Genomic DNA, 27416 nt, shown 5'->3' on the forward strand with positions numbered 1-27416 from the left:
AACTGCCACTGCTGCGCCCTAAACCGCCTTTTATGGGAAAAAACAACAATCTAAAAAAAACCAATAAACTCATTATATTCGTTTTTAGTAAAATACAAATATACTAAAACTGAAATTTATCACTTGTAAAACTGATAAATAAATGCGCTGCCTTGAAAAAGGTGCACATTTTAATACGGCATATTTATAAACTGCTTAATGACGTCACTTTTACACGCCATATTCTGTTTGGGTCCTTTCGTTGTGTGCGCACAGGCGGTGGTTCTGGAAGCTTCTGCTATTCTTCGGTTGCCTCGGTGAAATCGTGAAAAGTAATCCAAACCCATCCAACCTTTTGGATGCTCTTTGTATAGGAAACGGTTATTACACATTATTGAGGGTTTAAAAAAAAGCTTTTCATCGCACTAAGCAGCTGCAGCTGAACTGATTATCATGCCTGAAATCGCCGCTCCTCGGATGACTAATGGAAAAAGTCAAAGAAGTGCCTATGTTGACCGAGACAAGCCAGCTCAGATCAGGTTTAGTAATATTGCAGCAGGCAAAGGTAAGTATGTCAAGTTTAGTTGTGTTGAACTGTTCTATGTTGTGATGTACTTCGACGTTTTTTTCTGTGGTAGTTACTCATAAATGGCAGTCAGAAGTAGAAATTTTGAGTTTGAGCAGAAGTAGATACAATTTTGGACGTCTCGTTTAGACGTACTGAATTGCCAGTGAGTTGTACTGTCGCTCAGCACTTGGAGTGCTGCGTTGTTTCATTGGCCTTTTGAATGGGAGTGAAAATGTGAACTTGAAAACTGACTTCAGGTTGACAGTCCTTCACATTGGCTCAAAGATGCACTTAACGTCAATTTAAGTTCTAATAATTTAATAATCTGTGTAGTTTATAGTTCAGAATGTCTTTATGTATACAGTACTTGTAGATATGACGTTTTCTTTATTTTTTAGTTTTGATGCGGATTATCTTACACGAAATTCTGTTTGCTACTTTTCAGCTGTTGCAGATGCCATCAGGACAAGCCTTGGCCCAAAGGGCATGGATAAAATGGTATTTGATTTACTATATTTATAAGTGGCATTATTTAATAGGGAAACGTTTTGAACTCTATATGCAGATGCTTTCTATTTGTTGGATTAATATTTGAGGGTTTAAAAAAAATGCAAATTCTGAATTCCTGCAGTATATCTATCCATTTGTCCAAGCTCTTATTTTTCTGTTACAAAAGTGAATAAAGGAAATACATTTAGTGTAAGTAAAGAACCACCCCTGAGCTATGGATACCAGTCTAATCCTAGGTACGTTACCCACAATTAACTTATGGTTTAATTACAGGTGCCAGTTAAATTAACCTACATGGCTGGATTGTAGGAGAAAGTGTATGAGGTGTATGTTACTCAAGCAGTGGTATTACAATAACTAACAGCATCATTCCTAATGGATTTTGATCAAGCTGTTTTGACTAGTCTGTGAAAATTAGCTAGTGACCAATTTGAATACCATTAAAGATTTCTGTGTGGGGCCAGTCTAAAGGCGCTGTGCTTACTGTAGCTGTAAGAACTTGCGGTAAGTTGCTAACCCAGTCACTGTATGAAATTGATTCCTTACACAGTTTTTGCAGGAGTTTGTCATACTATGGAAGATTATTCGTGCCAAAATGAAATGCAGTTCAGTATGTTAACTATATTGTAATGCATTGCATATGAACATGGTGCATTTAATTTTGGCTTTGGGCTGAATTTTATTGTGTCGAAATTAAAAACATATCAACCAAATCGTTGATTGTTTTTCACTATGCAGCACCATTTACATGTCAGTTTAAAATGCAATACAAAAGTATATTGCATTTTAATTCATGTCCGTACATATGTGACTTAGCTAAAAGCAAAGAAAAGCCAAGCAAAATGACACCTTTTATTGGCTAACTAAAGAGATTACAATATGCAAGCTTTTGAGGCAACTCGGGCCCCTTCTTCGGGCAAGATGTAATACAGAAACTGAAGTTCCCTGTGTGTATACAGTGGTGTGAAAAACTATTTGCCCCCTTCCTGATTTCTTATTCTTTTACATGTTTGTCACACAAAATGTTTCTGATCATCAAACACATTTAACCATTAGTCAAATATAACACAAGTAAACACAAAATGCAGTTTTTAAATGATGGTTTTTATTATTTAGGAGAAAAAAATCCAAACCTACATGGCCCTGTGTGAAAAAGTAATTGCCCCCTTGTTAAAAAATAACCTAACTGTGGTGTATCACACCTGAGTTCAATTTCCGTAGCCACCCCCAGGCCTGATTACTGCCACACCTGTTTCAATCAAGAAATCACTTAAATAGGAGCTGCCTGACACAGAGAAGTAGACCAAAAGCACCTCAAAAGCTAGACATCATGCCAAGATCCAAAGAAATTCAGGAACAAATGAGAACAGAAGTAATTGAGATCTATCAGTCTGGTAAAGGTTATAAAGCCATTTCTAAAGCTTTGGGACTCCAGCGAACCACAGTGAGAGCCATTATCCACAAATGGCAAAAACATGGAACAGTGGTGAACCTTCCCAGGAGTGGCCGGCCGACCAAAATTACCCCAAGAGCGCAGAGACGACTCATCCGAGAGGTCACAAAGACCCCAGGACAACGTCTAAAGAACTGCAGGCCTCACTTGCATCAATTAAGGTCAGTGTTCACGACTCCACCATAAGAAAGAGACTGGGCAAAAACGGCCTGCATGGTAGATTTCCAAGACGCAAACCACTGTTAAGCAAAAGAACATTAGGGCTCGTCTCAATTTTGCTAAGAAACATCTCAATGATTGCCAAGACTTTTGGGAAAATACCTTGTGGACTGATGAGACAAAAGTTGAACTTTTGGAAGGCAAATGTCCCTTACATCTGGCGAAAAGGAACACAGCATTTCAGAAAAGAACATCATACCAACAGTAAAATATGGTGGTGGTAGTGTGATGGTCTGGGGTTGTTTTGCTGCTTCAGGACCTGGAAGGCTTGCTGTGATAGATGGAACCATGAATTCTACTGTCTACCAAAAAATCCTGAAGGAGAATGTCCGGCCATCTGTTCGTCAACTCAAGCTGAAGCGATCTTGGGTGCTGCAACAGGACAATGACCCAAAACACACCAGCAAATCCACCTCTGAATGGCTGAAGAAAAACAAAATGAAGACTTTGGAGTGGCCTAGTCAAAGTCCTGACCTGAATCCAATTGAGATGCTATGGCATGACCTTAAAAAGGCGGTTCATGCTAGAAAACCCTCAAATAAAGCTGAATTACAACAACTCTGCAAAGATGAGTGGGCCAAAATTCCTCCAGAGCGCTGTAAAAGACTCATTGCAAGTTATCGCAAACGCTTGATTGCAGTTATTGCTGCTAAGGGTGGCCCAAGCAGTTATTAGGTTCAGGGGGCAATTACTTTTTCACACAGGGCCATGTAGGTTTGGATTTTTTTTTCTCCCTAAATAATAAAAACCATCATTTAAAAACTGCATTTTGTGTTTACTTGTGTTATATTTGACTAATGGTTAAATGTGTTTGATGATCAGAAACATTTTGTGTGACAAACATGCAAAAGAATAAGAAATCAGGAAGGGGGCAAATAGTTTTTCACACCACTGTATACACACACTAGGACAAGAAACAACATTGGTAAATCTTTAAATTAAAAATCTTAAATGTAAAAAATTAATAGATTCATTCAGGCTAAGATTAATTTAACGAGAGAGAGAGAACAACAATGTATGGTCAAGATCCTTATCCAGAGAATGAATTATTTGGAATATGCATTTTAAACTGATGTGAAAATTGAGTGCCATAGTGAAAATCATTCAATCACTTGGTTGACATGTTTTTAAGTATGACTTGGTCAAACTCTGCCGAAATTAAATGCACCACATGCAAATGCAATGCAGTTAACACATTGGATTGCATTGGAGTACTCTTTTTCTTTCTAGCAATGTAAATTTATGTTATTTGATAACACTAAGGAAGTATGCAGGCATGTATGTAAGCATGCTCTGGATTGATGTCCTGCCCAGGGTCAATTGATACCTTGCACATGATGGTCTTGGCTTTTGTTTTGTGTGACGTTGTAGTAGAAAAGATCAAATGGATGGAATAGATTTATTTTAATTCTGCCTTTTTAAAAACCTGTGGACCTATTACAAGGTGTGTTAATAAATTGCTTGCATTATTATTACAGTTAGTGAATTTAGTTGATGCTGCAATTAACGATGTGTTACTAACCAACACTGTCTCCGCACTTTGTTTCATATGATTGGTAGGCCCTCCACTCACACTCTTCGATCATGCAGATTCATGGCTGTTAGGAGGATGATGATCAGCTATTGACACTCAAAGCAAAGAACATATTAGAAAGACTGCATTTGATAAAAAGATGCAAACATTTGGAATGTTCTTTAAGACTCAAATTAAATTAAGCACTGATTGCTTTATGGAACTACACAACACTTTTTTTTGTGGAATGCAGAGACCTCATTATTAACCTTCTGTTAATAATCTTTGATTTCGGAAATTTTGTGTCTGTAATTTGAAACTATCGAGTACAATATTCTGCAGCACAGTACACCTATGACAGTAGCGTAATGGTAGTGCCCCAGCCTTGCAATAAGCAGACTATAGGTTCGTGTCCCAGATCCTTTCAGCGAAGAGTTTGCAAAGTGCTTTGAAGTAGTGAGTAAAGTACTATATAAAGGTAAATAATTATTTTTATTATACTTGATGATTTTTTTGTCAATTTTAAATGTTTTGCACTTTGATTTGCGTATGTCAGATGTGACCAAATTTAAAATGGAAACATTGAATAAACATGACTTTTTTCAATACATTCATTTATGTTGGTTTAAAATTCATCATTACCTTCTGTTTACTGGCTGCTGAAAATGGCCCAGCTAAATTTCTTGGTTTCAAAATGTGGCCCAACTGATTTTTTTTTTAATTGAATAGCCTTGCTGTAAAGCATGTAAATAACATAGAAATCTGACAGTGTCAGACTTTCATTATCCTTGTTACATGCTTTTGGAACTGCATGTCAGTGAATTTTTTTTTATTTTGTATTTAGACTGCAATTCTCCATCAGAAGTGTAGTTTTCAGTTTCAGTGCTAAATAGTTTTGTTTGTTAGCTCCAGCTTACTTTGGGGAAATGCAAAAACTGCATAAAAGTTAAAACTAATGATTATTCTACTACCTTTCAAATCAAAATTCTGAAGGTTTCTCTATTTTTTGGAGCTAATAGTCCTGTGTAGGAAATGTTTCCTTATACAGATGTCCTGATGCACATCATTAACAAGTTGTGAGTCTCGGTGTGGCTGTTGCTAAGCTGCCGTGTTTAGAAGGCAAGACCATAGTTTAAGTAACAATTTGTCTTTTGAATACAGAGGTGATGTTTTCACTAAGCCTTTGGAAGAAGAATTTATTTTAAAATAATAGCTGGGATTCACTGCACTAATTCCCTTCATTATGCTTGCTCACTTGAGCCTTGTTGGGCTTCCATTATTTAAGGTCAACTCATGGTTGCTATGTAATAAATACCCAGTATTTTATTTTCAGAGTCTATCTACTGAAAGTTTTTTGTTTTTCTCTTTTTTTCTTCCCGCTAGATACAGGATGGAAAAGGTGACGTTACCATAACAAATGATGGTGCCACCATCCTTAAACAAATGCAAGTTGTGCATCCTGCAGCTAAGATGGTAGGTATTCATTTGTCCAATATTCAATATGTGCCAGAGCAGTGGTTTTCCAGATTCTGGCCTTGTAGGCTCCTTTGGCTGCAGGTTTTGTTACAAAAATCTGTCTTTAACTAAACAAAATTACAGATGTTGTTCAGTTTCTGCCTCTAGTATGTCAGTACATGAATTCTGCATAGAATATCAACATTGTCTAATAAGTTAACTAATATGTGTATGTTTTATGTGTAAGTATACTGTGAATGTACAATTTCTTGATTCTTCTAAGACACTTGTGGAAATTGGTTAATAAAGATTCAAATAACTGAAAAGAGTGTAGTATGCATGGTTGGGTAAAATTCAAACATTTCATAAATTCTTACAAAAGTATATCATACAACTTTGAAAAAGGACTACAACCAACTAGTGAAATTGATCAGTAATTGTGAAGTTGTTTGAAATGAAGTTATGTTGGGACCAAGAGAATCTGTACATAAATAAAATAGATATTTTAAGGATGGACCTGAGATATCATACATAAATATAGAAGCTTGTTGCATCAACTACCTGTCTTTTTTTTCTGCCTTAATGTACTGTATATTCATTGTAAATCTTGAATATGTCAGCATTTTCAAAATTTAGCATTTTTCCTCTTGTTTCCAGCTGGTAGAACTTTCCAAAGCACAAGACATTGAAGCTGGTGATGGGACTACTTCTGTTGTTGTCATTGCTGGCTCTTTATTAGATGCCTGTGCTAAATTGCTCCAGAAAGGTAAACATTGGGCCTTTTTAATTTGATTTATTTTTATGTAATTTTTATATAATTTTGCTTGACAATCTGTATCTTGCATTTCAGGTATCCATCCTACCATTATTTCAGAATCTTTTCAGAAAGCTCTTGATAAAGGCCTTGAAGTTTTGACTGCTATGAGCCATCCTGTGGAACTGAGTGACAGAGATTCTTTATTGAATAGTGCCAGTACTTCCCTTAGTTCTAAGGTACTAAAAGTTCCATTTAAACAAACTCTTTAAATCGGTTTTTGTAGCAATATGCTTTTAATGTCTGGTTTGTCAGTGAACCACACATTAGATCTCGATTAACAAAATATTCAAGTGGAAAATCTTTATTAAGTAATATGTAATTCGTTCAGAACAAAATGATGTAACAATGGTCAGTGGAAACCAAAATCACCAACTCACTGAGGGCTGGATTCAATATCACACCCAAAAACTGAAATCACAGGCTGATGCAACTTGCTTGAATTCAACATGGCAACTAATAATGTGATTCAGTAGTATGTGTATGGTCACTACGTGTTTGTAAGCACTCCTGACAATGTCTGGGTATGCTCCTGATAAGTCGGCAGTCCTGGAGGTCCTGGATGATCTCTTTCTGTGAACTCCTTGTCTGTTTCAGGTGCTACTTGGCGGTATTGGATGCACTGATACATAACATCCCAGAGGTTTTCATTTGAATTCAGGTCTGGGGAATGTGCAGGCCAGTCAGTGGCATCAATGCCTTTGTTATCCAGACACTGCCTACAAACTCTGGCCAGTTGAGGCACTGGTCTAAGGCTGGACAGTGGCTAGTGGTGGGCGGTATGACCAAAATTCTATATCACGGTATTTTTCAAAATTATACCGGTTTCACTGTATTAAACAGTATTTTTTCCCCATGCATGAGTGGATGTTAACCTCATTTTCCACTGTATTTACTGCAGTAGACTGGCTAAGAATGACCTATTCCACTGTCATGAGAATTGTACATTGTACAAAAAAAATATTTTAATGTGCACACAAGTATTAATACAGGTTTGCATGGCCCCGTAAAGTCATAGTTTTCAAGGGGGTGGAACTAATTAAGAGAAGAAATCACACTGCATGACAGTTGCAGTCAAAATATAGAACCTTTTTATTGAACAAATTTTGCCAACAACTTAAACGATAATTTTGACAACATATTTTCAATCATCCAAAGAGGCATTTAGACTTACTAAAATATCCAGAGGTGCTTGTCACTGAACATGTCTTAGAAAAGGAATAAATAGTAAATATTTTTTGTAAACCAACTGCACTTTCTGTTAATGTTAACAATCTCTGTCCACTGACATGTTAGCTATAGGGATTGTAATGGCGTTGGTTATCTCGATCCACTGCTTGCTTTTTTTTTGTTGTAGGCAGTTCCTCTAGCCAACGCATCTACAAGTGACGTCTGACTTGAGTGTCCTCTAGCTTTTTCAGTTTTACCTGAGGACGTGGGAGGTGCCAATCTTAGTTCCATAGATTCATGGTACACCAGAGCATGTTTGCGGCTAAGGTGGTGCAACAAATTGCCTCTGAAGACAACATTTGCAATAAATAGTTGTTTGGTCCACATCCAGCCTTTTAAAACCAAAGTATATCCGACAACAGACACCGCTCCATTTTTCGGCAAAAGTTCTTCTGTTTCCTCATGCTCAACTTTATAGTCTGCTACAACTTCAGTTTCTGAATGTTCCTTGTCTATTTTCACTGCTCAATACCTCCACTAACGCGTGTACTCCGTTGCATGCGTGTTTAGCGGTGTAGCAGTGAAAAAGGCCCCCCTTTAAACAGTTTCTCGTTGCGCCACATTCTGAATGTTGTTTAGGCTATTTAGGTTATTGCGGTATAAGAAAAATCCATATCATAACAAAAATAAAAAAAACGGTTTTCAGTATGAACCGGTATACCTCCCAGCACTAACAGTGGCTTTGAGGATTTCATCCTAGTACCTAACTATAGTCGGTACCGTTCCCTATCATGTGGAGGCTGTGTGACCCTTCAAGGTATGCCTCTCCAGACTATCACTGACCCACTGCCAAACTGGTCGTGTTGGATGATGTTGCAGGCTGCTTAATGTTCACCATAGCGTCTCCAAACTCTTATGTCTGTCACGTGCTCAGCGTGAACCTGTGAAGAGAATGGGGCGCCAATGGTGGAGCTGTCAATTGTGGTATTTTCTGCCAAATTCCAATTGAGCTGCACAATGATGGGTTGTGAGCACATGTCTCACTAGAGGACATCGGGCCCTCATGCCACCCGCATGGTGTCTGTTGCTGTCAGTTTGGTCAGAAACACAAAGGAGCAGATACCACTCCTGCTGCTGGGATGATGGCCTTGTACAGGCCTGTCCAGCTCTCCTTGTGTAACAGCCCTTTTCCGGGTATCTCCTTCACGCTCTCTCGACACAGCTAACTCATTGTAGCAACACTTATGGATGTGCTAACCTTGGTGGAGCTGTACTACCTGTGCCACCTGAATTGGCTGCAGGTACCACCTCATACTACCAGTTGTGACAAAGACACAAGCAAAATGCAAAACTAGAGAAGAACCAGTCAGGACGGAAATGGAGAGAGCAGTTGCCTGTGGCCATCACCTGCAAAACCTTTCCCTTTTTTGGGGGTTGTCTTTTGTAATGAAGTTGATTCATGTTCGCTTTTGCTTCCTGACTGGACAGATTTGATGTCCCTGAAGCTTAATTGACTAGGTGATAGACTGTAATGATTAAGTGCTGCCTTAATTTTTTTGAGAAGTATATTTAACAGATGAGTCAAAATAATTCAAATTTCAAATGTCTGAAACTCATGATGCTTTAATCTTCCAAATCTGTTCCTCGTGTTTTATTATTTTTTCAACATTTGTCACAACTTTAAAGTTTCTTGTCAGACCTTTATTTTAGAACTCTTGTTAAATAACCTTTGTTTTGATGTTTCTTATGTGAGTGATCACATTTTGTTTTTGCTTATCCCTGAGTACAAATCCAGAATTAGAAAATTACTTTGGCTGTCGTTACTATAATTGAGGTAGCATTACATTGTTCAACATACCATTCATTTATTTCATGGGTGCTTTAACTTATGGGTTATACTAATGAATGGTAGGTTGCCTTCAAAAACCAATTGAATGGGACAAATTCAGCATTTGCAGGTTCATATTAAACAGTGAGGAATGCAGTTTTATTTTTTTGCACCATTTGTTTTGGTGTTTACGCAGCTATGTTAACACAGTATATATATATATATATATATATATATATATATATAATTTTTAATAGGGTGATGTTCCTTTTCCTTTGAAGTATTAAAAACCCTAAGTATGTTTTACTTTGGTATTAAGCAGTGGAGCAACTCAAGTCATCGCTGGTGTGGAAAAACCAAGTAGTGAGTTTGCTTGAATCTTGCGTCAGTGTTTTCTTGCTGCAACTGTTGTTTACATTGCCAGTCCTCCCACAGTCCTTTGTATGTGACAGATGCTTGAATTGGTAGCCATTTGTAGAATTATGCTTATTACATTCCAAATGAAGAGGAAAAACCTCCTTTCGTTTATTGAGATTGTGTAGGATGCTATCAAAAGTTATTAATGTTGTTACATTTTTATCCCCCTCTTAAAATGTGTGACAATACAAGGCAAAACATTACACCTCATTTGATATGTAACATTTTGCTTTCAAAGCATGCAGAAATCATGCATGTTTTTAGACTAATTCCATAATTACGTAAAAGGGGCACTAATGCAAGCATGTGAATGTGTTTTTCTTTCTTGTTTTTCCTCCCCAAATAAGTATGATTCCTGCACTCACAAACCAAAGTTATCTTGCCACGTTAACAGTGCATTTTGTGACAACTCTATTTCAAAGGCATGGTCACCCCTGAGCTTAGGTATATACCCCGGTATGACCAGTAGCATCTGATCAGAAGAGTGACCACGAGGAAGATAAGGGTGTAAGACTTCAGTAAGATAAACCTTTCAGACACTTAAACATAAAAAATTTAAAATCAATACTGCAACAAACTGGAAGCCAATAAACAAAGGCTAAAATTGATGTGATGTAATTGTTTTTGTGTGCCCGTTAGGAGACTTGCTGCAGTGTTCTTAACTAATTGTAGATGAGCAAGTGGTAACTGGTTGACTCCAGTGTATAATGAGTTTTGTTAGTCAAGCTGGAGAAACAGAAAGGTGTGAAATATATATAATTTTTTTAAAATCATTTACAGATCGAAAAAGCTTTGTAATGATAGATATAACTTTACGGAGCAGTTACACATGTTTCGTTCACACCAAAACATCAATTAAATTAAGTCACCTTGGGCAGTTTCCCGCCCACATATACATAAATTAAAAATCAAAAAAACAATAAAGGACGGCCCGTACCAACACTGTATATATGGGGAAACGTCGGAAGATGAGAGGCAGATTTGAATGGACTAGAGGAAAATTGAAGACCGCACTATCCTGAAAGTAAAAGGAAGTTTTAAGTCTCACCCTCTGAAATTGGTAAGCCTGGCATATGGACAGCGTGCAAATGGCCTCCTCACTAACCTTGACCAAGAGTCAGTGGGCGTGATCTTTCTATTTTTTCCCTCCTGCATTGATAGTATCTGTCACAACTTTCTTTGGCTTTCCTCCTGATTACTTCTTCCATGCTGGTTTAATTTTGACGGTCCAACCATTCATTTGCTACCAACCAGAATCCTGCCCAAGAATGGCAATGTTGTCAATCACCATGTCGCGGCTCGCAGTTCTGAACTGGGAAAACTCCCCCACCTGAAACTGAGCAGAAACCCCGCCACAACGAGCAGCACGCAAAAAAACAGACAGGGTACAATACAACTCACATAAGAAGAATATGGTAATAATATTTTACTTATGTGGCAGTGCTACAGCTTGACTTTAGCTAATACCCTGAGGTGATAGAAACAGGCTTTAGCAATGGTGTTACTTTGTTTGTCAAATTTGAGGGCAAAATTGCCCAAAGATTTTTTTCGGTAAACCTAGCCAAGTTTTGTTTCCATTTGCTTGGCGCATGAAAAAATGTAAAGAATCTAATTATATCTAATGAAATCCTGCATTTCTCTAAAAATGCATTTTCATTGTTCATTTTACTTTTAACTTCTTGTTTTGTCTTTACTTTATAGTTTTCATGTTTAAACTTGCTTTTTGCTTTTATGCTAAGTTTCATGCATAGATGTTAAAGCAAAGCTGAATTTTCATTTCTGCATTATATTGCCTGTTAACTAAATTTTGTGTCCTATTTATAATAACCTCCTCCTTGAAATTAATTGAATACTTTAGTTTATTATTTAAACAAACTTAAAATTAATTCAGAAAGGTTCCAAAATTAAATTTGAATTGCAAAACAGACTAGTAGATAACTTTTTTATCATCACCACAAACCTAAATCACCATATATACACAAATCGCCAAACCCACAAGAGTCTCTACCAAAATAGAAAAAAACATGCTGTTTATTCCATATAGCAAAATACCCGCGCTTCGCAGCAGAGAAGTAGTGTGTCAAAGAAGTTATGAATAAGAAAAGGAAACATTTTAAAAATAACGTAACATGATTGTTAATGTAATTGTTTTGTCACTGATGTGAGTGTTGCTGTTATATATATACACACACACACACACACATAAACATGTATACATAGACATATAAACATATCTACATATATATATACATACACATATACAGATATATACATATACACATCTACATATATACGCATATATACACACACATATATACAGATATATATACTATACATATATACACACACATACAGATAAATATACTGTACATATATATATATATATATACCTGTACATACACACATACATATGTAGCAAAATACCTGCGCTTTGCAGCAGAGAAGTGTGTTAAAGAAGTAATGAAAAAGAAACGAAAACATTTTGAAAAAAACAACATGATTGTCAATGTAATGAATGTAATTGTTTTGTCACTGTTATCTATATATCTATTATCTATATCTATCTATATATATATATATATATATCTCCTTTATATATATCTATCTCCTTTAAAGTGCGAGCAGCTGTTGCTGGGGGTGCCAGAATCCATCGAGGAAGAAAAATGAAAAACATTATTTGTACAAAATGTTAATTTATCTATCCATTCCTAAATAATTAAATGGGCAGGCTATTTCGTATCAGTGCAATATGCTGCTTGTTAAAACGGATGACTCCTGCACTTACGTGCACTTAGTGTAGTGCTGCGTAAATATTATGAACTATCGTATCTGTTCAAGTTCTATTTAAATTTTTAATAGAAGGAATTTGTATTTAGTCGACAGAAATGTCTTTGGTAGGAATGTAAGTTAAATGTAGGCATCATTGCATAAAGTTTTCTTCACCATAGAAATGTAAAGAGTAAATTCGCCTTACATTCCAACCAAAGATATTTGTGTCGACTAAATAGAACTTGAAAAGATATATTTTTTCAATGTTAAGTTGAGTTGTGGTATTGATTGTAATCTATGAATGTAAATTATTAGTTATTACATCTCCAATTATGGAGATAAATTTGTGCTACCTGTGCTATTACACTTGCTGGACAAACAGGCCCTTGCCTAATGTCACTTAATTATGTTGACCTCTTTTGTAAGGTCTTTTTGGATACAAGCATCTGCCAAGTAAATGTAAAATGACTGCCTAAATAAAGAGTTTTATTCTGGAGTCGGTCCATGTTGCTATAGATTTACAAAAAAGCTAAAGGTTATTTGTTTCTGGCAGGCTAATTAGCTGTTGGTGAGCAATTTAGGCATTTTATTACCAGTGTATTATTAAATATAGTGACACAATGGGTTTGTATCCTGAGTTGGGCATTGAATGTATAATGTTTGTATTTTCGGTGTTGAGTTTTCCACCTACATCTAGAAGTTGTTTGTTAGGCTAATTGGTGATGAGCCTCTTACATGTTAGTGTGGTTTTGTGTGTGTGACCTGCAATGAACTGACACTTCAGGGCTGATTCATCCCTTATGTTGTTGAGAAATATCTAGGCCCCATAAACTTGTAGCGGATGATTCGGTTAGAAAGTAAAATAGGTTCCAGTTATGACCATTTATGCGTACAATATCAGCTCTGCGATATTTTATATTGTTGGTGAATTTGTTCTTTAAGTTGAGTTGTGGTATTGATTGTAATCTATGAATGTAAATTATTAGTTATTACATCTCCAATTATGGAGATAAATTTGTGCTACCTGTGCTATTACACTTGCTGTGTGCTCAGGCCCTTGCTTGACAAACCTTCCCTTGCCTAATGTCTTTTGTAAGGTCTTTTTGGATACAAGCATCTGCCAAGTAAATGTAAAATAACTGCCTAAATAAAGAGTTTTTATTCTGGAATCGGTCCATGTTGCTATAGATTTACAAAAAAGTTAAAGGTTATTTGTTTCTGGCAGGCTAATTAGCTGTTGGTGAGCAATTTAGACATTTTATTACCAGTGTATTATTAAATATAGTGACACAATGGGTTTGTATCCTGAGTTGGGCATTGAATGTATAATGTTTGTATTTTCGGTGTTGAGTTTTCCACCTACATCTAGAAGTTGTTTGTTAGGCTAATTGGTGATGAGCCTCTTACATGTTAGTGTGGTTTTGTGTGTGTGACCTGCAATGAACTGACACTTCAGGGCTGATTCATCCCTTATGTTGTTGAGAAATATCTAGGCCCCATAAACTTGTAGCGGATGATTCGGTTAGAAAGTTAATGGATACAAATTATTTTTTATTGCATTGTGGTTTTGAGTAATTTGACCAAAATTCTTCAGTTTGAAAAGTATGTTTGTCCAATTATCTGTGTATTTTTGCCACTGTATGCTATTTTCTTTGTTCTCAACATATTTATCATTAATGTTACCACTTTTGAGTGTGTTGCTGCGAATTTACTTTAAATTTTTATTATGTCATCAATATTTACTATATCATTTTATAAGAAGTTACACACACTCTCGCCACTAAAAATAGTTATGATAAAGTCAACTTTTTTTTTTTTTTTTTAAATTCAGGTTGTTTCCCAGTATTCAAGCCTTCTTGCACCCATCAGTGTCAATGCAGTAATGAAGGTGATAGATCCTGCAACTGCAACCAGTGTGGACCTTCGAGATATCAAAATTGTGAAGAAGTTGGGGTAATTATGACTAAATTAAAACTGCATTTTACTGCCATTGGATACATTTCAAAACTGTGTGGCTGTGACAGAGAGTGAATGTATATTATAATATGTATTGTAATGTTTTGTTTTTATTCTGTAGTGGCACCATAGATGATTGTGAATTGATTGATGGACTGGTTTTAACTCAGAAAGTCGTCAGCTCTGGTATTACTCGGGTTGAAAAGGCAAAGATTGGATTGATTCAGTTCTGCTTATCGGCTCCAAAAACAGATGCAAGTATAGTTTACTTTTTTAAATTTCTTTATACTGTACCATTTTATTTACTTAATTTATTTACGCATGTGGCAGTATTTGGATGTATGAGTGCACTTTTTTTAAAATAATGTATATTCTCTTCCTTTAGATGGACAACCAGATTGTTGTTTCTGACTATGCCCAGATGGACAGAGTATTACGGGAAGAAAGGGCTTACATTCTGAATTTAATAAAGCAAATTAAGAAGGCTGGGTGCAATGTTCTGCTGATTCAAAAGTCCATTTTGAGGTACAGTTGTCATGCTTGCAACTATGTTTGAATTTAAACAACTGCAGTTTTTATCAATGTTTCTAATTACACATTAATTTTCAATATTTTTGATGAAAATAACTTTACACAGATTTTATTAATATTTGTATCTAAAAACAAGTAGCAAGAAAATAGGAATGCAAAGGAAATATATTCACTGGACCATGGAAGAAGTGGTTTATCAGATGACAGAGTGAAAATATAAATAGGAGTTTACAGTACATTAGTGTTAGGATTAATAACCTAAGAACAAAGCAACTTAAACTGTAATCATATTGAATAATATTTAATTGTCTTGCAACAAATTTCATCATTGTGTGTCTAATCTGTAAAGACCTACTTTTTTGTTGTTTTCTTTTCTCCAAATCTGACAGTTACAGAGCAGGCAAATACAGCCCAATAACAACCTTTGGATAAGTTCAACTAGGAATGTCCATAAAAGTATATGAGCATATAATTATAAATTCGGAAGTTTCCGGTTGATACCGGTAGTATAAATTAATATACTGTTCAGACTGAAATGTTAACATATTGGAAACTATTAAAGAATTGTGCACAATAACAGTTCATGAAGTATTTTTTTGAATATACAAAAAGTCTTGTTGTAGTATCCACCAACTACTCTGCAACATACAGTGCATCCGGAAAGTATTCACAGCACATCACTTTTTCCACATTTTTTTTATGTTACAGCCTTATTCCAAAATGGATTAAATTCATTTTTTTTTCCTCAGAATTCTACACACAACACCCCATAATGAAAATGTGAAAAAAGTTTACTTGAGGTTTTTGCAAATTTATTAAAAATAAAAATACTGAGAAATCACATGTACATAAGTATTCACAGCCTTTGCTCAATACTTTGTCGATGCACCTTTGGCAACAATTACAGCCTCAAGTCTTTTTGAATATGATGCCACAAGCTTGGCACACCTATCCTTGGCCAGTTTCACCCATTCCTCTTTGCAGCACCTCTCAAGCTCCATCAGGTTGGATGGGAAGCGTCGGTGCACAGCCATTTTAAGATCTCTCCAGAGATGTTCAATCGGATTCTAGTCTGGGCTCTGGCTGGGCCACTCAAGGACATTCACAGATTTGTCCTGAAGCCACTCCTTTGATATCTTGGCTATGTGCTTAGGGTCGTTGTCCTGCTGAAAGATGAACCGTTGCCCCAGTCCAAGGTCAAGAGCGCTCGGGAGCAGGTTTTCATCCAGGATGTCTCTGTACATTGCTGCAGTCATCTTTCCCTTTATCCTGACTAGTCTCCCAGTTCCTTCCGCTGAAAAACATCCCCACAGCATGATGCTGCCACCACCATGCTTCACTGTAGGGATGGAATTGGCCTGCTGATGAGCGGTCCCTGGTTTCCTCCAAACGTGCGACGCCTGGCATTCGCACCAAAGAGTTCAATCTGTCTCATCAGACCAGAGAATTTTGTTTTTCATGGTCTGAAAGTCCTTCAGGTGCCTTTTGGCAAACTCCAGGCGGGCTGCCACGTGCCTTTTACTAAGGACTGGCTTCCGTCTGGCCACTCTATCATACAGGCCTGATTGCTGGATTGCTGCAGAGATGGTTGTCCTTCTGGAAGGTTCCTTCCTCTCTCCACAGAGGACCTCTGGAGCTCTGACAGAGTGACCATCTGGTTCTTGGTCACCTCCCTGACTAAGGCCCTTCTCCCCCGATCGCTCAGTTTAGATGGCCGGCCAGTTCTAGGAAGAGTCCTGGTGGTTTCGAACTTCTTCCACTTACAGATGATGGAGGCCACTGTGCTCACTGGGACCTTCAAAGCAGCAAAAATATTTCTGTAACCTTCCCCAGATTTGTGCCTCGAGACAATCCAGTCTCGGAGGTCTACAGACAATTCTTTTGACTTAATGCTTGGATTGTGCTCTGACATGAACTGTCAACTGTGGGACCTTATATAGACAGGTGTGTGCCTTTCCAAATCATGTCCAATCAACTGAATTTACCACAGGTGGACTCCAATTAACTTGCAGAATCATCTCAAGGATGATCAGGGGAAACAGGATGCACCTGAGCTCAATTTTGAGCTTCATGGCAAAGGCTGTGGAATACTTATGTACATGTGCTTTCTCAATTTTTTTTATTTTTAATAAAGTTGCAAAAATCTCAAGTAAACTTTTTTCACGTTGTCATTATGGGGTGTTGTGTGTAGAATTCTGAGGAAAAAAATGAATTTAATCCATTTTGGAATAAGGCTGTAACATAACAAAATGTGGAAAAAGTGATGCGCTGTGAATACTTTATGGATTAACTGTATGCAAGAGCAAGCATTTAACCGCATTACTAACTCGCAACTCTTAATGACATGATTATAGACCAGGATGAATGTAGTTATTAGGTTTAGCAGAAATGTCATTAATGTTGCTTGAGCTCCAGAAGATGAGCAGTTACCAGACCCATTAATACAAAGAATTGTTTTGTCTCAATATATTATCCATTTTTGGTTGATTCAAGTGTAGCTTCTTGATCACCTTCTCATCTATGTAGAGTTGTTATCTTGAATTTCTAATACAAGTGTTTTTACATAAAAGGTGTGTGGTAAAAAACAAAAAAAAATCTGAGTGTTCAGACTCTAGCCTTTTTCCTGGTGTAAAATTGTTTTTTTTTTTTTTGTTTTGTTTCGCCAATCTCAACAAATGACACATTTGCAAATTTAATTTTAAATGCTCTACTTAATCATAATTAGAGATAGATACCTTATTAATCCCGTGGGAAAATTCACATAATCCAGCAGCAGTATACTGATACAAAAAACAATATTAAATTAAAGAGTAATAAAAATGCATGTAAAAAACAGACAATAACTTTGAATAATGTTAGCATTTACTCCCCCGGGTGGAATTGAAGAGTCACATAGTGTGGGGGAGAAACGATCTCCTCAGTCTGTCAGTGGAGCAAGACAGTGACAAAAGTCTGTCGCTGAAGCTGCCCCTCTGCCTGGAAATGACACTGTTAAGTGGATGCAGTGGATTCTTCATGATTGACAGGAGTTTGCTTAGCGCCCGTCGCCCTGCTACAGATGTTAAACTGTCCCAACTTTATTCCTACAATAGAGCCTGCCTTCTTAACAAGTTTGTCCAGGCGTGAGACATCCACCACCGCGTAGAAGAGGGCACTCACCACAACTGTCTGGTAGAACATCTGCAGCATCTTATTGCAGATGTTGAAGAATGCCAACCTTCTAAGAAAGTATAGTCGGCTCTGACCTTTCTTACACAGAGCATCAGTATTGGCAGTCCAGTCCAATTTGTCATCCAGCTGCACTCCCAGCTGCACCTATTTATATAGGTCTGTACCCTCTGCACACAGTCTCCTCTGATGATCACGGGGTCCATGAGGGGCCTGGGCCTCCTAAAATCCTCCACCAGTTCCTTCGTCTTGCTGGTGTTCAGGTGTAAGTGGTTTGAGTCGCACCATTTAACAAAGTCTTTGATTAGCTTCCTGTACTCCTCCCTGCCCACTTCTGATAGTAGTGTCATCATCGAACTTTTGCACATGGCAGGACTCCGAATCGTATTGGAAGTCTGATGTATATAGGCTGAACAGGACCGGAGAAAGTACAGTCCCCTGCGGTGCTCCTGTGTTGCTGACCACAATGTCAGACCTGCAGTTCCCAAGACGCACATACTGAGGTCTGTCTGTAAGATAGTCCACGATCCATGCCACTAGGTGTGAGTCTACTCCCGTCTCAGTCAGCTTGTCCCTAAGGAGCAGAGGTTGGATGGTGTTGAAGGCGCTAGAGAAGTCCAAAAACATAATTCTTACAGCACCACTGCCTCTGTCCAGGTGGGAGAGGGATCGGTGTAGCATATAGATGATGGCATTCTCTGCTCCCACCTTCTCCTGATATGCGAACTGCAGAGGGTCAAGGGCATTGCGGACCTGTGGCCTCAGGTGGTGAAGCAGCAGCCGCTCCATGGTCTTCATCACATGTGAATTCAGAGCAACAGGCCGGAAGTCATTCAGCTCACTAGGACATGATACCTTTGGGACTGGGGTGATACAAGATGTTTTCCAAAGTCTCGGGACTCTCCCCTGTTCCAGGCTCAGGTTGAAGATGCGCTGTAGAGGACTCCCTAGTTCCAATGCACAGGCCTTCAGCAGTCGTGGCGATACACAAATCTCTGATTGACAAATTAATAAACATTTACAGTAATCCCTCCTCGATCGCGGGGGTTCCGTTCCAAACCACCCTGCGATAGGTGAAAATCCGCAAATTATAAACCATATGTTTGTATGGTTATTTTTATATATTTTAAGCCCTTATAAACTCTCCCACACTGTTTATAAATATTCCCTGCACAGTTATACAGCATAAACCCTTTGTATTCTCTTAGATATTAGGTAAGATTCATTGAAATTATGTATATAAACACACTGTTTATATACAGTAAAACCTAAATATTATTTTAAAGATATTGAGTGTTTTCGATAACACATATGTTACAGCCATTACGATAGACAGACCACCAACAATAAATACGTACTGTGTACAGTGACACTAAATGTACGTACATGTACTAAGTACTGTAAGTAGAAAATTATGGTTACTCACCAACAATGACACGATGACTTGACCGATAACGATGAGTTTAATTTTACTGCACAACAAAGGAGAGCGTTACACCTCTTCCAAAGGAGCCACTTCAGGCGATTGTAGCACTGCCGTTGTTGTTCTTCTGGCAGTCTTCAATCCAAATCCCTAAAGCAGATTCCATCCAGACTACTGCCTTATTACATCCTGTTTTGTTACGGGAAAATGGTTCCAGGGATATGAACATAAGTAGGCAAAGAATCAGAGAGAAGAGGTCCAATACTTCTATTTTATTTACTTAATTAATTATAATAATCAAACACATCTAATGCAATATAATGCAGACATACAAAAGCAAAACAATACTTACAAACATATGAAAAGGCACAGAGCCATCATCCCAGACCAGTAGACTGAGGGGGCCCGCTTGTCAGTCTTGTCAGAGGATCAACTTATTATTTGCCCTTCCAATTTACCGGGCGGTGCGCGCTGTCCCCACGGTTGAGCCTCCAAAGAAACTGAGGGCGGAACCTTCCCTTATATACTAATTGAGCGTCCTTGCCCAAAGCGGCTTACGTGTAAGCAGTGTATACAGAAGTGATTAGTTTCAGCACACACACCTTTCCACGGTACGCGGTGTTGTTTTGCACTTGGTCCTGATGATGACGACACCTGGTACCAGGAGGCACACAAAAATAAGAATTGCGTAGTGAAGCCCTTTGAAGTGAAAAACAAGTCAGCATGACCCTCTGGCCATATTCCCAGTACTTTTCCTTCTTGAAGCTGGTTTTTGCGCTGAGCGACCAACGCCCATCTGCTCTCTTGATCCCCCCCTCTCTTTAGAAAAATCCTTCCATTACACATCCACTTACAACTCATTTTGCACCCTGGTTAAAAGGACACTGCGGCCGTAGATTGTATATTCCTTTCCTACTTTTTAAATAAAAAGAATCGTAGCCTCATTGATGCTGTAATGGCGTCCTACAGCGGTGTAGCTTTTCATTTCCTTCAACAAATCCAAAATGTTTACCTTTTTGGCAATTGTTAACATCTTCCGTTGGCACTTGGGCACAGCCCCTGAAGCAGTAGCAGGAGCAGATCGTTTTGGAGCCATAATGAAGGGCTTGACTGTGCACAAAGATAAACACAAAAGAGCACAAAAGTTGACTCTTTACACAGGGAAACACGTTGATGCTGAATGAGCAAGACAAGACTTCCTGGTTAACACCGCATTCAGCACACAGGAACTTAACTGTGTGCTCTGATTGGTTAGCTTTTAAGCTATCCGCCAATAGCGTCTCTTGTATGAAATCAACTGAGGAAGCATGTACAGGAAGTAAAAAGACCCATTGTCCGCAGAACCCGCGAAGTAGCCACGTTATATATTTAGTTATGCTTGCATATAAAATCCGAGATAGAGTGAAGCCGTGAAAGTCGAAGCGCGATATAGCGAGGGATTACTGTATTATAAACCTTAATATGTACACGGGGAATAATCAATCCTTGGCCACTATTAAAAATTTTGACATTCAGTCAGTCATTATCCAACGTGCTATATCCTAACACAGTGTCCCGGGGGTCTGTTGGAGCCAGTCCCAGCCAACATAGGGCACAAGGCAGGAACGAATCCCGGGCAGGGCACCAGCCCACCATAGGACATACACACCCGCACACACTAGGGACAATTTAGAATCGCCAGTGCACCTACCAACCTGCATGTCTTTGGACTGTGGGAGCAAACCGGAGCACCTGGCAGATACCCATGTAGACACAGAGAGAACATGCAAACTCCACACAGTGAGGACCTGGGAAGCGAATCCAGGTGGTCTTACTGCAAAGCAGCAGCACTACCACCATGCCGCCGTTTTGACATTCAAGCTATTAATTTATTTTTTCCATCAGTATTAGTTTTCTTATGTTTGATTGTCAACTTTTTAATTTTCAAACTGAATCTTAATCTCTTTCCTAATTATGTGTATACTCTCATCAAACTCATTCATAGTGCTTTTAACAACTCCCTTTCTGTCTAGCATTTAATATTACTTTACTGTAAATGTATTCTTCCATTCTTCTGTAACAGTTATAATAACCCTAATTTTTTTCCATACTGTATTTCACACTGCTCATCTGCTGTACTGTATGATTTTACAATTTAGTTGTGCTTTATTTGTGTTCATTTTATCCTATAATTGTTACATGTAATTTAAAGTTGTATTTACTGTTTATTTTAATATGTATCCATAACTGCTCAGATTACATGAAAATGTAGAATGTATTTCCTGCCCCCATTTGTTAAAATATTTTTAGTTTCCTAATCGGCGTCTTAAACTTCAGTAAATGTACATATTATAAATGACTTGCAGGTGCTAGATCTACAGCAAATCCCATTGATTCTTAAGGGAAAAAACAAACGCCATTAACCAAGTGCACTGTAATGAATAACTGTATAAATAAGATATCTGGGTATTTTATAAATTTTATTTATGTTGTGTTTAAGTGTTACTATAATCTGTGGATAACATAGCATCAGGTTATAAGATGTAGTGTCTGATTGGCTATGCTGCGTTGGTAGAGAGTAATATGTCAGAACAAATTTCTTTTAGTTTCAAAATTTACAGTTGGATGCCCTCATACAGGTCATATTCTAAGGCCGGGTTTATACTTCATGCGACACGTGTTCCTGCAGACAGTACTGCTTACGCCAGCGGTATACTGTTTATACTTGAGCGTGTTCTTTACGTAAATCTGGAAGATTCCAACAGGTGGCAGTGCAAGATATCACGGTGAGAAAACGTTAGACTTCCCTGTGTTGTGAATTGTCTGAAACATCCATTAAATTCTGAGGACACCTTGCCACAATATCTCTGAAAAGGATGGATTTTTAATGATTACATCCATCTATCCAGGGATGTGCACATTCCAGCATGCTTTGGGGGTGAGGCAGAAACAATTCCTGGATTTGCAGGGTGGGTTTGGTCTGCTCATCGCAAGGTGAATGTAAAGACACACATACACTAGCTTCATTATAGCATCATCAAATCCCCAATCCTGCATATCTTTGAAAGGAAACCGGAGCACACTGTTGAAACCCACCCAAAAAACATGCAAACTCCAGGCAGGGAACACCAGGGACATGGCTCCCTACTGTGAGGCAGCAGCACTGCTGCATTGCCACCATGCAACCCCTAAAATATGCAATTATTAACAGTATTCATTATTTAAATTAAGTTGACTTATCTGTAAAATATAATATACTTCAATGCATTTCATCATGAAAGTGATGTGAAGTATACATCTTAAGGATTCAAAATATGCTTTGAGCTGGAATATCATACATTTAATTTGTGTGGAAAATTGCTGCTTGCCCCTGCTGTCCGCTCAGGAGGAAGTCCCAAAAGCACATAGTAATTAACAACTGGGCCAGTTTTAAGATTACATTGAGGGTCTGCTTTAATGACAAAATAAACTATGAGATTAAAGTGGAAATTTCGAGGATAAAGTTGAAATTTCCACTTGAATCACAAAATAGACGCTTTCACTGTGTCCCTAATTTTTTTTCCTCTGTAGCTCTAATACGCTGCCTTATATTCTGATGCTATTGTGAAGGTGCCAAAAAAAAAACTCAGAAGATGGTATGTGAGACAAATGTATTTGCATGTCAGCATTTTGCTTCACCACAACAAACCATTCATCAAACAGACCCTGTAGGATCTACAAAGTGGTTTGTTGTCATGTTGATTGTAAACAGAGACTCTGAACACACTGTGCCTCCTGATTTTTTGCTAGTACTGCAACTCGTGCACTTGTCAAGTTAATTTCTGAGGACGTGCTCAGAGGACACGTCAAATGGATGCTGGGAAGGAGTGGCAGCCATGATATGATGCGTGTGCATACGCATTCTGAGCGTGAAGTATAAACCAGCCCATAGACACAAAATAGGAGTCTCATTTCATTTTAAAGGATTTGTTTCCTTATGCCTTTGTTTAAACAAAACATAAGCTTGGATGTTTTAATATCAGAAATACTCTGGTGAAACTCTGTTATAAATGTAACTTAAGATTAAAGTGATTTAGTGTTGTTGTTTTTTTTTTGTTTCCTTTTTCACCTGCTATAGGGATGCTCTAAGTGATTTAGCACTTCACTTTCTAAATAAGATGAAGATTATGGTCATTAAAGAAATTGAGCGAGATGATATAGAATTTATATGCAAGGTTGGTTATTTATTTATTTTTTTAATGTTCTTATTTTTGTTATATAGTATCTTGCTTAAACTTGGGATGGATGGATATTTAAGCTCCTGAAATTCAGTTGATGGATCAGTGACCTCTTTTACACATACGGGGTCTGTCTCCCTTGTGTTTTTGAAAGGGATTTATTTCTTAATATAGTTTTATACATTTGTATTGAAAGTTAATATGTGTGTGTATTTTGTAATTTTAGACAATTGGAACAAAACCTGTTGCTCATATTGATCAATTTACACCTGAGATGCTGGGTTCAGCTGATCTTACAGAAGAAGTGAACTTAGAAGGCTCGGGCAAGCTTGTCAAGGTATGCATTTCAATGGCAATCCTTTATCTGTGATATTTTTCTGTTAGTACGACTGAAGAATAACAGTACAGTTAAACTTTAGAAGAAAGCTTACCAATTCTTAACGTATTGCAAGCACCCCCTTAGAATAAATAGGCTTTAATTCTGCAATTTTCTTTGAAGTTACTACATAAGATTTAAATAAGCAAGAAGTCTTGGCTGGTGATCTTCAGGTTCTTCCTTGTTTAATATGTAGCTTCCTGAAAGCATGTTGATGATTTGAGTTTATTTCTCCACCCTCGCTGGATTAAAAAATGCAAGATTATAGTAAAATCTGGCTGAGTTAAAGGAAATACGCAAGCTTTAGAAATAGCTCTGTTCTTATCTGAACTAGCAATGACTAAATCTAGCACCAGCTGTGCACTCTGGCTTTCACAAAGCTAATAAAAAATTGTTTGTGGTAATAAAAATAATTTATTATGCTGTATGTTTATTCCATTTTGTTCTTCATTCTATATTTGCTTCTCTCATTCCATTGTCTGTAATGAAACACCTGATTAGAATATTATTTCTGCCTGCTTTTAGAATATCAAATGTCTAATTTTGCCTTGCACATCTGATGGCTCTGGCCATCTTCACATGGCAACAAGGTAGCATAGTAGATAGTCCTGCATCTTCATGGATCCAGGTTTCTAGGTTCAGATATTGCCTGGCCATTGTCAGTGTGGAGTTTGCATATTATCCTGTGTAAGCATGAGGCTTCCACTGAGTACTCTTGAGTTTTCCACCCATTTCCCCAAAGATCATGTGTGAGAGCAAGTGTAGGTATCTGTGTGAGTGAACCTGTGATGGAGTGGTACCCTCTTCCAGTTTGGTTTCTGTTTTGAGCTTCATGGATAGATTCCAGCATCCCTGTGACTTTGAAATTGATCGAGCACACTTGAGACCAGGCATCTAGTAGCAGTATTATGGCCCAAATCACTTGGAATAAAGAGTCCTGTGGTTGAAGGTTGAAACAATGTAGAGCCAAGAAGATGTAAAGTACATCTAAATTATGCATTTTACAGTGACAAATATGGAAAAAACTCCTACAGCATGATTCATCACATAGCAGGTGGTACCGTGAAAGTTACTGTGTTACATGGTGAGACTGTGGCTGGTTATGGTCCCAATGAAAAACAAAATTCACTGCCTACTTTTTAGAGTTTTAAGAAGAAAATTTTTTTAATGACTACAGTGGTTGGAAGCCAGTGTACAGATGAAAAATGTATTTGGAAATGACATTTTACATCATAAAGGATGGTTATCTCGCATCTAGTCAGTGTGGTCAAGATGACTCTGAAGGAGAGTCATGTGGGCACCTCTAAAAACATTAAAGTATTAACTAATTTCCTGTCTGAGATGCATTTGGGCACACAGCTGCAGTCTAGAGGATGTTAGTGAAGCTACTTGAATGAAAACTTCCCAGTACTGTAAGCATGAGATATCTTTATTGCCCGATGTCAAGTACCTTTCCTGTGACCATTGATAGATAACTGATGACTATATTCTAGCGACTGGGAGCCAAATCGAATTGGGCTACAAATTCTACGTTTGTGAAATCCATATTTTCTCTGCAAAGAATTTTGTTTTTTTAAGTCCTTGAAATGATTTTGTTATGGCACTGATTTGTGCTTAAAATGGACCTTTTCGGCTGATGTACTGAAGAGCTCCCTGTTTAAACTGGGCTGCAAGACGTGAACTCGGCTCTTCAGCGCACCTCATTTGATTTTTTTCCAGCAAACAAATTTTCAAAACAAAACGTATTTTACGACTGTAATCAGAGTCAGAGTAATAATTATGTTGGCGTGGTCATTTTAGATCTGAGATCGGCTAAAATTTAAACATTGACTGTTGTTAATACCCAGCCATCATTACTCAGTTTTCCAATAGATGTCAGAAGGACGGATGCCAAAACCGAACTGCCCAAAGATGGATTTCGATGTACCAAGCAAATGGCGATACATTCTAAATTACTTACGGTTCCGGAGCTGGCAAAGGGTTTAAGTCAGTCGACAATGTTAGTCCTGGAAAGTACGCCCCACCAAACCAACGTTCCAAAAACCAACCGAACTTACTGTTATTTGCTCGAACCAACACCAACTTGCTATACTCGGCCATCCAGCGGCGTCACTGAAGCATTGCAATACTGCGTCCGCGTTTGCCACGTTATGTTCTAACTACAGAGGCAGAGTCCCATTGCCTGGTTCTAACTTGTATTGACGCGAACACCATACATATGGGGTATTGACGCGAACACCATACATATGGGGTATTGACGCGAACACCATACATACAGGTAGTATCAAATTATATATAAGGATCTCTGTAAGCAAAAATTTAAGGAAATGCTTACTTAGCTTTAAAGGTTGCTTTTGTTGTGTTAAATGCCTGCTTGTGTATTACAATATATGTGTTTCACCTTTTAACACTGATGGGATATCTGTAAACTAATCCTATTTGACGAAAGCATTCACCTTGCTTGGCCACCCACGGTATGAATATTGATTCAAAAAATGAATTAGTTTTTGGACAGAAAAGCAGGGGCTCACTTCTTGTCAGTCATGTATCAAACTTTCTTTGCCACTTTGAACATTACCCTTAGGCTGGGTTCATACTTGACGCTCAGAATGTTTATATACATGCTTCACAGCTGCCACATGTTTCCATTGCTTTTTGATGTGTCCTCTGAGTACATAGTCAGAAATTAACATGATGCATGCACAAGTTGCTGTACCAGCAAAAATTTAAATGGGATGCGTCTGTGTTCAGGTTTTGGTACATGACGTCAGCATCATTATTTGCTATAAACGCCTTCATAGTGACATGCCTATCAGAACAGCTGCCATCAAAAGTGGATGTGGAAACGTGCAAGGTGAATTGGAAGAAAATTAGAGGGGATTTGCAATATAACAACACAGCGTGACAGCAAGTCGCATTGTAGCTCCAAGAGGATCGATGTGTGTGCTTTGTTTGTAGGTTGTGTGGTGTGGTGTACAGTGTGGTGAAGCAAATCCTCAAACTTGATAGCTGACATACAAAAGTATTCATGGCGCTTTTCTTCATTTCTCACATTCGCAATACAAGGTCTC

General features: G+C 37.9%; 1 protein-coding gene across 1 annotated transcript in view; it reads left to right on the top strand.

The window, feature by feature from the left end:
• Nucleotides 1-227: 227 nt before the first annotated feature.
• Nucleotides 228-27416, top strand: part of cct4 (chaperonin containing TCP1, subunit 4 (delta)) — a 39378-nt gene continuing 12189 nt past the window's right edge. Inside the window, exons 1-10 of the mRNA XM_039737899.1 lie at nucleotides 228-544; nucleotides 993-1045; nucleotides 5626-5715; nucleotides 6355-6463; nucleotides 6548-6690; nucleotides 14527-14648; nucleotides 14773-14905; nucleotides 15037-15176; nucleotides 23870-23966; nucleotides 24196-24306. Of these exons, the coding sequence (XP_039593833.1) occupies nucleotides 433-544; nucleotides 993-1045; nucleotides 5626-5715; nucleotides 6355-6463; nucleotides 6548-6690; nucleotides 14527-14648; nucleotides 14773-14905; nucleotides 15037-15176; nucleotides 23870-23966; nucleotides 24196-24306 (1110 nt within the window). The 5' untranslated portion in view covers nucleotides 228-432. The remainder of the gene's footprint in view (nucleotides 545-992; nucleotides 1046-5625; nucleotides 5716-6354; nucleotides 6464-6547; nucleotides 6691-14526; nucleotides 14649-14772; nucleotides 14906-15036; nucleotides 15177-23869; nucleotides 23967-24195; nucleotides 24307-27416) is intronic.

Source organism: Polypterus senegalus, chromosome 16 (genome assembly GCF_016835505.1).
Source record: "Polypterus senegalus isolate Bchr_013 chromosome 16, ASM1683550v1, whole genome shotgun sequence".
Classification (NCBI taxonomy): domain Eukaryota; kingdom Metazoa; phylum Chordata; class Cladistia; order Polypteriformes; family Polypteridae; genus Polypterus; species Polypterus senegalus.